The 14,714-nt window shown below is 47.5% G+C and overlaps 1 protein-coding gene across 1 annotated transcript in view; it reads left to right on the top strand.

Moving 5' to 3' along the window:
• LOC108791661 (UBX domain-containing protein 6-like) overlaps nt 1-14,714 on the top strand; it is a 71,102-nt gene that overhangs the window by 35,031 nt on the left and 21,357 nt on the right. Inside the window, exon 8 of the mRNA XM_018562202.1 lies at nt 14,081-14,211. Coding sequence (XP_018417704.1) covers nt 14,081-14,211 — 131 coding nt within the window. The remainder of the gene's footprint in view (nt 1-14,080; nt 14,212-14,714) is intronic.

Raw genomic sequence — 14,714 nt, 5'->3', positions numbered from 1 at the left:
GTCACCTTATAAAACATATACAGGGGGGCGTGGCTTGGCTATGGCGGCGTGAAGAAGTGCCTTGCTTGAGCTCTGCAACTGCTGGGACTTAACAGTTGATCTTATCATCCCATACCATCGATTTTGATGTCTACTAAGACTAAAACACGCTCTAGCAACAACGAGCGACCTCTGACATCGCTGCAGCGATACCTCACTACTCCGGCCACCTCGACCCGCAGCTCCTCCAAAACCGCCATGGCCTCCGTGACTCAGGGTAAGGACCCAGGGCCCTCAACTCCACGTGTGCGCAGTGGAGCCTCGGCCTCGATTACCCCTCTGTCCCCCGGAAACCCGGAACCACCGCTGACAGATGCTTCGCCTCCTACCCTCAGCCTGATCGAGGAGCCGGTGTTCCCGCTCTCCCCTGCCTCACCGTTGCCCTCGGGTGCCGCACATCCCCTCTCCACCGGTGAGATCTCCGACATACTCCTCTCTCCCCCCACGAGGCAGGACATGGCCGCCATGGTCACAAAGATGGAGTCCACGCTGAAGCGGGAATTGGCCGGCATCCGCACCACAGTCACCCATCTAGAAAGCGAGGTCTCTACCTTAACCACGGATCAGACTTACCTGACACACAGGATCGACCGACTAGAAGCGCGGCATGTCTCCTACGACCGGCAGCTCTCCACCCTGCTCCTAGCCCACGACGACCTGGAAAACAGGTCGCGTCGGAACAATGTTTAAAATTCGGGGGCTCCCAGAGGCTACCGGAGCGGCGGACCTCCGACCAACGGTGACCGCCATCCTCAATGCGGTCATGGACAAAGCTCCGGATTCACCCCTAGTGATTGATAGAGTGCACCGCGTGGGGGGTCCCCGACCAGATGGTGACACAAGGCCCCGAGACGTTCTTTGCCGCATCCACTTTTACATGGAGAAGGAAGCCGTCCTACGCAAGGCCTGGCAGAAGGGCAATATCCCCTTCGATGGCGCAGAGGTCACTATCCTTCCGGACTTGTCTCGCCGCACGCTCCAGATGAGGAGGATGCTTCAACCCCTTCTTTCTGAGGTCCGCCGGGCCGGAGGCCTGTACACTTGGGGCTACCCCTTCAGCCTGAACGTCCGCCGGAATGGACGCACCTTTAGCCTGCGTCACCCGGCCCAACTTGGTGACCTCTTCTCTTTCCTAGAAGTACCCCCGGTGGAGATCCCAGACTGGCTGATCCCCGACCTGGATTTTGAGAACCGCCCTCTACCCCAGAGACGTCGCCGGCGCAGCATCTCCGCAGGTAGACCTAGGGCATCGCGACCTGCACCCTCATCTAGCGAACCTTAAAACCCTGGCCGACACTGAGGCGCTGGATTACCCCGATGCTCCGTATCAGGACTGAACTTACCTGCCCTGTTGCCGAAACCTTCGCACCCTATCTGGTGCATTGATCCCGCTGCCAATATCGTAAAATCTCAGGGGCAACCCGAGGGGCGGGAACCCTACTCACCGGACCTTTGATTCGACTCCCACTTCTCTTTAGACCAGACCGAGGTCCCCCAGAAGACATCACACACCTCTGGGCCCCTTATTCTGACACCCCTCCGGGATTTCCGCAGCGGGACGACGCTGGGAATCTGAGACTCTTCCATCGCCGGACGTCCTTCATGGAGGCCGTCCACATACCAACAGCCCATCCATAGAGCAACCGGAGGTAACGATCCACCCTCTCGTCGGGTAGAAGCCGGCCCTGGGCCTCCATGAACGGCTCCACGTTAATCCGGGGGCTACCCCCCCGCTGTTGCTTGATTTCCTCCCTTCCCATTCCGACGTCGCTGTTTCCTGAGGATGTCGCGTCTCAGGGTCCTATCCCTCAATGCCAGAGGCCTGAAAATCCCGGAAAAACGCACCATGATCCTTCAAGATCTTCACCGCCAAAGAATTGACGTGGCGCTACTTCAAGAGACCCATTTTAAAATCGATTCTCTCTCCTCTTCTAACTTTTCTTGGATCCAAAACACCCACGCTCGGAGAGACTAAAAACTAGGACGTACTCCCGGAAGCAATCCAAAGGGCATCTTACCATCACCAGGGGATTTTTACTATCGGGATACCGACATCTCTTTTTGGGACCAGGACCGAAAGTATACTGCAAGATCCCACGGAAGGACGGAGCAAAGACCATCTCCTTTCAGCCACCACGGTGGAAGAGAAAGCTGACTCCCTCCCGGCATCTGGTGAGTGTAAGCCCTACGGGGACCCATCGCTTCTCCGACACATCATCCCCCAGGATACGATCATCTTGGATATACACATTCAAGTTTTTGCCCCTTTTAGATTGGAGTACTTTTGGACACTATTTAACCTCAAAGTTTAGGACACGTTTATGATACACCACTGCACATCTATCAGTACATCACAGATGATGATAGACGCAGTTATATGTACACTGTAATACAGAAAAAATCAGAGAAAAAAATCACGGACACACGGTTTATTGAAGATTTATTTATTTACTTATTCACATTTATTTATATTTAAGCAATTTTTATTAGTCAATTTACATTGTTGATTTTTGTTTCGTTTATTCACATATCACTTCAGCAATTTTTATTTCACATAATAAGATGTTCACTTTATACCATTTTACTATAATTTTTATACCACTTATTTAATAAGTCATTGTTGGATTCTCACTTCACTCCAGGAGACCCATAGCGCTCACTATTCTAAAACCATTTTGTGAGGCTTATCTGGCCTTAGTTTCAGCAGCTTGCGGTTAACCCTTACTCTCTGTGACATCTCCCCCTTTGGGTCTGTTTCATAGCGCAGAACATTCAACCTTCCATTGTCCTCTCCCGCTCGCTACCCGGGCTCCTGATGGATCAATTCTCCGGGGAGGGAGGACGTATGCTGTTTGTTAAGGGCACTGTGGGGACTTATACCGTTACTCTAGCCAATCTCTACCTGCCCAACCACGACCAGATAACGTTCCTGACTCGTGCCCTGTCCCACCTGGCTGACTTTAGGAAAGGCCTCCTTATCCTCGGAGGGGACTTCAACTTTGTCCTGGACCCGAGTCTAGATTCCTCCGCCTCCTCCTCCCATCTCTCCTTCAACAAATTGAACCGTATCAAAAAATGGCCACCAACTAGTGGATGCCTGGCGTGTCCAACACCCCTCCTCGCGAGACTATACTTTCTTCTCCCACTTACACCAACGTTACACCCGTATCGACTTTTTCTTAGTACACCACAGTCAACTCCCCCGAGTCCACTCCACCGACATCGGTAATATTGCCTTCTCGGACCATGCCCCGATCCTACTCACATTCTCCCTGGATGGTCCCCCCCCCCAGGCCCGTGGCACTGGAGACTGAATGAGTCCTTATTGCAGGACCCGGACATATCAGCATCCATCGAACGCGACCTCCGGTTTTTCTTTGCAGACAATTCCACCCCTGACATATCCCCCTACGTGATTTGGGAGGCGTATAAGGCGACTCTTCTCCTGAATGGGCCGCTGTAACATCCTCAAACAATCTATCCTTCCCCGCCTCCTTTACACACTTCAAGCCCTCCCGATCGCGATTCCCCCGTCCTATTTCCGTAAATTGATAACGCTTTTCACTTCTTTCGTGTGGGCCAGCAAGCCCCCCAGACTCCAATACGACATATTGTGCAGACCTAAACAATCTGGAGGCATGTGCCTACCTGACATCCGCTTCCATAGGGTTCAATATTTAGTTGGCCCACCCTTTGCAGCTATAACAGCTTTACCTTTTCTGGGAAGGCTGTCCACAAGGTTTAGGAGTGTGTCTATAGGAATGTTTGACCATTTTTCCACGATGGGATGGGATCAAATGATATTGGGACATTCTTTAAAAAAAAATGGGGTATTAGGATCCATAATCCCTTACGTGATATAGGAATGCTCGAACGCTAAAGGACAGATTAGTCCATAATGTAATAAATCTCCCTCAAAAACAATTGACTCTATTTGAAGGAATGTTTTTTGTTTTTTTTTTACCTGCAGGAGGTGTACATGGCGTAAAATTGTTATGGCTGCAACTAATTGTTATTTTCATAATCGATTAGTTGGCCGATTATTTTTTCAATTAATCAGATTTTTTTTTAAAAGTATTTACATTTGTAATTATTAAATATGTAATGTTATGAATTTAGTTTAAATATTAATCAATGTTACTTATTGAATTATTTAATTATTAAACATTTTATTTATTTAAATATATATTCATTCTTTCTGCATAGCTCTCATCCCTGGCATATGTTACATATATAAGAGAAAGAACTTGTGCAGGAAGGAAAACATTACCAAGCGAACTTTTCTCCTGGACTCCTCTCACCAGATGCTTTTGTATGGGGGAATCCGATTGGCTGCGTGCTTGAATCCGTGTCCTGACGTGCAGATTCATATTTGTGAGCCGGTTGGCTAGAGATGAAATCTTTCATCTCACCACGCTCCGTTCTCGCCTAGCTGAGCTTGGGAAAGGACAATTGCTAGACACACTGAACGCAATGCTCCATTCACCACCGCTTTCCTTTGCTGCACGTGGCTGTGTGCAGTGTGTCAGGGGCTTCACATTCTTTCGGGCCAGTCTACACTGGATCCAGTGTGTTTAGCACAGTTAGTGGCCGGAACGCATTGGATCACATGGTGGAAGCCTCCTTGAAATGGGAGGCAGGAGGGGGTGTGCCGGTGCCATTTAAGTCAATGGCACCACACACGCCCCCGCCCACAGTGCAATCGCCTGCACCAGAACGCGTGGCACATCAATGCCCAAGTTTCGGTCCAGTGCAATCACAAAAAATATTAAATTGGCACTGCCATTCCCCCTTCCGCTCCAGAACACAGGGAGGCTTCCACTATGCGATTCAGTGCGTTTCGGCCACTAACCGTGCCGGAATGTACTGGAGATGGTGTGAACTGGCCCTAGATGTGTTCGCCCCCCCATCTTTGAGTCTGGAGCAGCTGCGTCGTCTTCCCACACATACAACACATCATACACACACAGTACACATACACAACATAATATACACACGGCAAACATACAACACATAATACACACATGGTACACATACAACACACGGAACACATAATATGCACACTTTACACATAATACACATACGGTACATATACAACACATAATACGCACACATAAAACACATAATACACACACGGCACATATACAACACATAATATGCACACAGCACACATACAACATATAATATGCACATGGCACACATACAACATATAATATGCACATGGCACATATACTAAATATTAAATTGGCACTGCCATTCCCCCTTCCGCTCCAGAACACAGGGAGGCTTCCACTATGCGATTCAGTGCGTTTCGGCCACTAACCGTGCCGGAATGTACTGGAGATGGTGTGAACTGGCCCTAGATGTGTTCGCCCCCCCATCTTTGAGTCTGGAGCAGCTGCGTCGTCTTCCCACACATACAACACATCATACACACACAGTACACATACACAACATAATATACACACGGCAAACATACAACACATAATACACACATGGTACACATACAACACACGGAACACATAATATGCACACTTTACACATAATACACATACGGTACATATACAACACATAATACGCACACATAAAACACATAATACACACACGGCACATATACAACACATAATATGCACACAGCACACATACAACATATAATATGCACATGGCACACATACAACATATAATATGCACATGGCACATATACAACATATAATATGCACATGGCACACATACAACATATAATATGCACATGGCACATATACAACATATAATATGCACATGGCACACATACGACATATAATACACACACAGTACACATACGACATATAATACACACACAGTACACATACAACTCACAGTACACACACGGCACACATAATACACATAGTACACACACGGCACACATACAACACATAATACACACATTACATATACAACACATAATACACACGTTACACATACAACACATAATACACACGTTACACATACAAGACATAATATGCACACGGTATGCATACAACATATAATATGCACCCGGTACGCGTACAACACATACTTACACACACGGTACACATACAACACATAATTACACACACGCCACACATAATATACACATGGCACACACAACACTTAATACACACAGAGCACACACACAACACATACTACACATGTTATAGATAAAACACACACATTACACAGGGAGGCTTCCACTGTGCGATCCAGTGCGTTTCGGCCACTAACCGTGCCGCAACGTACTGGAGATGGTGTGAACTGGCCCTAGATGTTCCCCCTCTGGATGCCAAGCAACCACCCTCGCAAATGCCACGCAGCTCATTCTCCTGGAACAATTTTATGAACAGTCCCTCATGGAAGTTCGTGAATGGGTCTGGGATCGGAAACCTCGCACAGTGGACAAGGCAGCTGAGCTGGCAGATCAGTACGTTGATGCCCGCAGGACCGCATGCCTGGAGACTTGCGCCGTCCCCCATCAGCCATCGCCTGCAGTGACCACTCGGGCCCCAGCACGCCAATCGGTCACTCCTTCATCCACCCCTCATACCAGCAACAGCAAAGCCAATCCAGGCTTTGTAGGACTTTGGAATAGGAAAAAAAACGGCACTTGCAAGGGGATCCGTCCATCCAGTACTTTATTAGTTAAAAGGCATAACAGCCGCAAACAAACAAATGCTTACATGTTTCAGCCCCCACACTGGACCTTAGTCGTAGGCAACTTAGCTATGTCTGTTTACTTGGCCATGTTTGCTGTTATGCCTTTTAACGAATAAAGTACTGGATGGACGGATCCCCTTGTGAGTGCCGTTTTTTTACCTATTGCTCAGTGAAGGCTCTGGCGCAAGCTTTACTAGGCACCTACATGGGTGCAAAAATTGAAAAAAGGGCCTCAGTCATGAAGGGGTTAAGCAGCGGGATTGGAGATAAGAGAGTAGAGCTGCTCAATGTGTCTAACCTTTGTAGGACTTTGGATGGGATAAAGCCTCCACTAGGTCCACATCATACTTGGTAGCCAGACCTCATAATTAGTCTCAGCTCTCCACAGGCCTTTATCTGTGATAGATGACTGATTCTTAGGGCTCCTGCTCTCTCTGCCATGGGAGCTTGCTGCTGTGTAAAAAGGCTGACTGCTGACTGGAAACTGCTTGTTTGTTTTGGTGAACCGATTTGGGGGGCACCCTAGTAGCTGTGCCCAAAATGTTCTTTGTTTTATGCTATGGACTTGATGTACAAATTCCTCTTGGGTTCAAACTATTGTAGCGACACCTTTTTCTTGGTCAGTGATATCCAGTGCAGGATAACACTACTTCTGGCTCCAAAAGGTGGTTTACAGTAATAGAACTAACGGGTCTCCCTGTATTTCCTCGATGATGCACCTCAATAATAAATACACAGCACACCTTGAGAGGTTTTGAATTAATATTTACTGTATACAGTAATCTGAATATCAATGCATTTGAATAACATTTGTCTGTACACAGTATGATACATCGACTGTGTATAAGACACGAGCATAACATTAACGAACTATAAATGGAAGCTGTTCTACCAGTAAGCGTACTGAAAGATAATTAAACTACACATAAGCTTTAGTCCCAATGTACCTGGGTACCTAACCCACTGGCCAGTGGCAGTATCTTCAGCTAGCCAACATTGGAGCCCAATACAAATGGTAGAGAAATCTGTGTAGACTGTTAGGGGCAACAACAGGTCAGAGGCCTCTCACCCATACACGGAGGGAGATTTCAGTCTGCAGCCTGAAGAGAGGTCAGGGATTATCTTTTGCGATGAAGAACACGTCCATTAGGAGATGTTGGCAGCGTTGTCTGATGTCATCAGGTGATCCGGTCATCAGCCTCAGTATCCGTGCATCCAGGCTGAGTCGCCGCCTGCAATGGCCTCTCAACAGGATGGTACCTCACCCGCAGTCTCAGACTATCGTCTTCCAGACAGGAACAAGCAGATAATTCCTCTTTGTAGCAGATGTCACTTCAGGACTGCACCTGTGACAAGCGAGTACAGTCTCTCTATATCTCTGGCTGCATAGCACAGATATGACAGTATCCTGCGTCTTCCCACATGAATGAATGAATCCAGCAACCTTCTTCACTCAGAAATAACTTCCTCCTGAAGCACTCTGGGAAATGTAGTCCATGTACACAGTCATATAGAATTCCTCCTCAGCTGTGAACACAATCTCCACAAATCTTTGCTCTCTGGCTCCTCCTGCAGCTGCAACATGAGTTCACTCTTAAAGGAGCCGTCACCACATCAGGGCTACACTATGTTTGCTGCCTTGCTGAATAAAAAAGCAGGAGAAGACTGGGTGTACCAGCTTTGTGTATGGTTTACCTACTACGGGTTGAGCATGCACCCTTCCAAAAAAAATTAATAAATGCTATATATAATTTTTTTTAATGCTTGTTAATAGAGGTTAGTGGTCATGTGCTTGAATTTTTATCCTGTACACAAGTGTTTGTTCTGGCACCAAATCACTGCATACAAAAAAGTTGCTGAAGTATGAGACAAAGGTATATTTAACAGTTGAGTGAATAAGAATAGTATTTAGGGAGGAATAGAAGTTTTGTCTGAGTTAGTCTGATTAAAGGTAATGTATCCAGAAAAGAGTGGGCAATTGGGCTGTGTCATTGAGGACTTTAGAATGCTATACATATTACCAGGGAAAAATAATTTGGAGGCCATCAGGTATAATATGGCATTTCTCGCCAAAGCCGGACTTTCGGCGTCTCCTCAGGCAGCCCGCATCCGTGCCGAGGGCCAGCGGATCATCATCTAAGATGGTGCCCGCACGTGTTTCTCCGGCTCGCAGCAGTCTAGCGGGGTCCCGATCCTAGGCGGATGGCGATGGCATCTCCTCAACTAACGAGCGGCTCAACGACTCGCCGCTGCCCACCCCTTACTGATGCAACCGGACTCCCCAGCACCGTCCCACTTCTCAGCCGGTTCGGAACTCAGGGACATGTTTGTGGCACTCAGGGCTGACCTGGACACTATGGTGGAGCGCTTGGAGGGCTCTCTGAAGCAGGAGCTGACAGCCGTTTGGCAGCAGGTAAAGGGGGTGAGTGATTGGGTGACGTCCCAAGAGACAGCCAGAGCCTCCTTTGACTCCCGATTACAAGCGGTGGAGCTGGTGCAAACTGCCCAGATGCAAGCCCTTACTGCCCTTCACCTTCAGGTGGACGATGGTGAAAACAGGAGACACAGGAACAATGTACGCCTCAGGGGCATCCCGGAGGCCACTTCTGGAGTGGATCTCTGGTCTACAGTGACCACTATACTAAACATGTTGTTCTTTACTTTGAAAGAAGGAATTATGCGTCAGGCCTGGAATAAGAAATCTGTCGACTTTGATGGCGCCTCCATCTCCTTTCTGCCAAATCTCTCCAGCTACACGCTCTCTATGCGGTGACAGCTCCGACCAGTTCTCCGGTGTGTCCAGAAGGCCGGTGCATCGTAAAGATGGGGACACCCTTTCCACCTGCTGGTTCGGCAGGGTGACCGCCACTTTGCACTTTACAGGCCAGATCAACTTCCAGCGCTGTTCTCCCTGTTGGAATGCGAGGTTCATCTCTGTTTTTGCTGTTCGGTGTTATGTTTCGGAGTTTATATGTTATGCTGATTGTTGGAATCATTATTTTCTGGGGATGTGTACATGCCTTATTTGTGGTGATGGGAGCACAGCGAGAAGGGGGTGGATTGGGACCCACTTGTGGATCTGGGGGGGCAGTTGTGGGGGAGGCCTCACGCCCGGCCGGGCTATACCCCCCATGGGGAAACCCTATGAGGCATCTGGGGTCTCTGGTGACCTGGGGTTATGCGCCTGCTCGTCCGGGTGATGGGTGCCTCCTGCCCTTCGTGTCCTCCTGGTCCCATGTGAGGGGGTTCTGTTAGCAGCCCGCTTTCCTGGGATCCTTGGACTGAGCGGGAGTCCGCTTACTTTCGTGGCACACTGATATTCCTCCTAGTTGTAATGTTATTGGCTTCTTTGGTTCACTGATTTAATGTTTTGGCTACTTCCCCACATAGGGCGACTCCGTGGGGCAGCCCCCGGAGTTCTGATTTTTTTGAAAAATATTCTAGTATTTTAGTTTTTGTGTTCGCCCTCTCTATCTATCTGTAGCCACTGTGGGATGTTATGTCCCTCTCACTCAATCTATCTTTCTCTTTTATGGCTTCTAAGACCCTTCTTCTTTGGCTCCATCCGTACTGCCCTTTCCTTTCCTCTCTCCTTCTCCCTCTCTTTTCCCCCACTAGATATTCCCGACGGATCGGGTAGCGTAGGGTCAGTGGGACTACGTGGAGAGCCGTGTGGCCATGGCTGATTCATCCCATGCATGTCCACCCCTGCGGGTCCCACCTATACGGCCTACTAAGATACTTACCTGGAATGTGAAGGGCCTGAATGTTCTGGAAAATCGCTCCCAGGTATTGAGGGAAATGTGGAGACAGAGGGTGCAGGTAGCATTCCTCTAGGAGACTCATTTTCAGCCGAGTAGGACCCAGACACTGACTATCTATAGGGTGAGCACGGTGATCACATGGTCAGCAATATGGGTTTTTGGATTGGCCCTGGAAGACCATGAGTGCCGCTTCGTATTTGTCAAGGGCGACTTGGAGGGGTCCAGGGTCACGTTAGTCAATGTGTATGCCCCGAATATCAATCAGATTGCGTTAATGGAACGCTGCCTTTCAGAACTGTCTACGTTCGTGGAAGGTACCCTCATTATGGGGGACGACCTCAACGTGGCCCTGAAACTGCTCTTGGATGTTTCACATAATGCGTCGCATCTACCCTATGTCTTTCTCCGGCGGATTAAGAAACTGCTACAAACGGAGCAGCTGCTAGATATATGGAGGTTCTCCATGGCCACGCCAGGGATTATGCATTTTTCTCAGCACCCCACCAGTTGTACTCACCCCTGGACTATTTTTTGCTGAGACAATCTGACTTATACAGGGTTGCTACTATGTCTATTAAGATCTGTACAATCTCTGATCATTCCCCGGTGGTCATGGTGATCAGGGACAACACCCTTAGGACTTGGCAATGGCACCTTAATGAGTTCATTTTACAGGACAAGGGGGTCAGTGTAGCTATGAATACGGAACTCCGTAATTATTTTTATGCTAATCAGGCTTCCGGGGCACGGCCTCTCTCGATCTGGGAGGCACACAAGTGCGTGCTTCAAAAAGATTCATGCGGCTACGATCATTGACTTGACCAGTCGTATTCGGACCTTAGAGCGGAGCCATAAGCAGTCCCTTGCTCGGTCGACTCTTTCGGAACTTCTAGCTCTTGGGCAGGCCTTTTTCTTGGATAAGGTAAAAGCATGTCGCACCTGGTTGCACAAACTCTTTTACGAATGGGGTAACAAACCGGGCAGCCTCCTAGCGAGGGCTTTGAGGTAGAGCCGTCCTCGTACTGCTGTGTCTCAGGTGATCTCGAGCTCGGGAGAGTTCTGAGGGAGTCTTAGGAAATAGCGGACGGAATTCTATCAATCATTAGATGGCTCATCCCCGTCACCCACAGGACAGGCCCTAGAGGACAAAACTTGGGCCATAATCAACTATCTTGATGGGTCCGGGTTGCCTCGTCTCACGCCGGAGGCTTGCCTCTCTTTGGCTGGACCTCTGTTGGAGGTTGAGCTACACAGAGCTCTGAAAGAGTCAAAACCACATAAAGCACCAGAACCTGACGTATTCACGTTTTTCTATTGCAAACGATTTTCCTCCCACCTGACACAGCCTTTCCTCAGAGCCTTTAACTTGGTTCTCGGCGGTCACTCGCTCCTTGTTGACACGCTATGGGTGGCCATTACGGTTATCCCGAAAGATGGTAAGGACCCAGCCCAATGTGCTAACTACTGCCCTATTTCCCTACTTAATGTAGAGCTAAAGCTATGTACGAAAATCCTTGCTAATAGATTGCTACCCCATATGCCGGGACTGATAAACATTGACCAGGTGTGATTCATACTGGCTAGGGAAGCCAAAGAAAACATGACTAGGGACAGTAATATACAGGGGTACAGGTACTCCTAGAATGAGATCCTAATAGGTTGGACTTGATGGACTAATGTCTTTTATTCAACCTCAAATACTATGTAACTATGACATGAGCCCTGAGCGCCATTCATTTCGCTAGGTCATTAGACGTTGCCACTATTCGCCTGTCCACGGGTGTCAATTGGGTTTTTCTGAAAACAACCTTGACCTACGTGGGGGTAGGGACCGCATTCTCCACTTGGATAGATTGCCTACATTCCCATCCAACAGCAAATGTAAGGCTAAATGGGGTAGCTTCTGGCATCTTTCCGCTTTTCAATGGCATGCGATAGGGATGCCCACTCTCCCCTCCCCTGTTTGTACTAATCCTGGAGCCTCTCCTATGTCGCATACGTACTAACCCAAATTTTCCTGGACTATCCGTGTGGGGGGGGAATAGGTCAACTCATGAAGTAGCATGCTATGTGGACGACCTACTCTTTTTTTGTGACGAGTCCTGCGACCCCACTGCCGAACCTTTTAGACCACTACAAATCCCTGTCCCAATTTTGCGATTTATCTACAGAAGTCCGAGACCCTGAACCTTAGTGTGCCCGATGCGGTCCTGGACTCCCTTTCTTCTTACTTTCTTTTCAAATGGGCCTCGCACAGTATCAAATATCTGGGGATCTTCCTGACTTCCTCTCTGGGAGGAATCTTCTCAGCCAATTTCCCACTGTTCCTTACTCAGATGAAATTAGACCTACAGCTTTGGATGAAGAACATCTTTACATGCTTTGGTCGGAATAGCATTCTCAAAATGTATGTTCTCCCCCGTCTCCTGTCAGGATCTCCTGGCTTCTGTTAACCATATGGTTTCCCAGTTCAACTGTACCTGGTTTTACTGGATGTAATTCACTGCATCCCAGGACTATATGGCCCTAATGGGGTAGGTGTACTGAAAGAAACACAGATGTCTTGTGGGTGCAGCTGACATGCCTGGGGTGGAGATGTAAGAATGCCTCTGCTCTGTGTACTCCCGTGGACGGGGGTCGAGAATCACGGGTTCAGGCCGTGCGCAGGGGCGACCAGGTATCACTGTTGATGCGTTGGTGAATATCTGGGTATATTTTCCATACTACTTTTCTGTCTTTTTCTTTCCTTTCCCCCTTTCTCCTCTCTCGCTTCCCCAGCACACCTCTCTTGTGAGTGCGGGAAATGCTATGTGCTTAATGCTCCCTGACTTCTAGTGGTCTGGTGCAGCAGATTTATCTGTGTTAATGCCGAGCTGAGATATGGTTGACTGCATATGCAGACATTTTGTTATACTGTACTGATGCTTGTTTTAGGTTTCCCTGATCTGCTTTACTGTATTCTATGTACACTTGTTTATTTTTATATTGCATTGAAAAACTTAAAGAATTTATAATAAAAAAAAATATGGCATTTCTCAAGCAACATCATATCTGACATCACAGAATACCCACCATGAGACTGAACTGGTTTGCCAGTGCTTCTGATTCATCTCCACTTAACCGCATGTTGCTTAGAAGTAGAAACAACATTGTTTCATGTGAACATCGTGTTCCAAATATTGAACATTAAACAGTTAATTGAGTGCCTAATTGAAGTTAAAAAAAATGTACTGATGAAAGTGAAGCGTAATATTGAACAGATTGTCTTAAAAGAAACTTGTTTCAAATAACTTCAAATTGTGTTACATTTATTCTAGTAACTATATAAAATGATTTTGCAATGTTTGATCAGAATGTATAATCGCATTTTAAGTGTTGCAAGTTCAATTACTGTGGTACAATTTTCAGTTACTGTGTAAAAAGACAGGTGTAATAAAATTTACATTCTTTTCAAATGGTTTTTATCACATCATAGATTGTTTTAAGCTTCACATTTTCTGTTAGTATTTTGTGCAGGCATATAGACTGTATGGTCTCTATTTTTAGCAGTGAAGATGTATTCCATTAACTATACTTATCAGTATTCTGGCTTCTGTTTTTTATCACAGGAAAGAGAAGCTGGAGCAAGAATCAGTACTCCAAACTAAAGCAATGCGAGGGAGGGAGGAAAAGCTTAAAATGAAGAAGTATAAGTATACCGTTCTGAGAGTCAGATTTCCAGATGGGTATTTACTACAAGGTTAGAAGTTGTTTTTTTCTGTTTGTCCAGAGTAGAAATTGGAATAACTTGTATTATGGTAGTGTAGCCCCTATAGAGTTATTACAGTGCTTAAAGGAGAACTATGGGGTAAGTGTTTTTCCCCATAGTTCTCTTTAGGGTCACGGGAGGATATATACTAACCTCCTCCCATGACCCAAAGCTCAGTATATTGCGGGCTATCCACCCAGCTGCGTGAGTGGCAGCTGGCTCTGCCTAGCCGCCCCCTCTTCCGTTCATTCCTCCACTCAGCGCTGGAGGAGAGGGGGGAACCCCTGCAGTGAGCGGTGACTGGCAGTCACCGCTCACTTCAGGGAGACGATCGGGAAGTGAGCAGATCGCTGCATGTTTCTGCTCACTTCCAAAAGTCATAACAGGCCCTTAAGGTCTGGTAGGAATTTTGAGGAAAAACATGGGGCCCCCCTAAAATTCCTAACCAGACCCTTGATCCGAGCACAAGCCTGGCAAGGCAGGAAAGGGGGGGG

Source organism: Nanorana parkeri, unplaced genomic scaffold (assembly GCF_000935625.1).
Source record: "Nanorana parkeri isolate BGI_ZX_2015 unplaced genomic scaffold, ASM93562v1 scaffold565, whole genome shotgun sequence".
Taxonomy (NCBI): domain Eukaryota; kingdom Metazoa; phylum Chordata; class Amphibia; order Anura; family Dicroglossidae; genus Nanorana; species Nanorana parkeri.
Note: the sequence above shows the minus strand (reverse complement) of the source record. Positions and strands in the feature narration are given on the sequence as shown.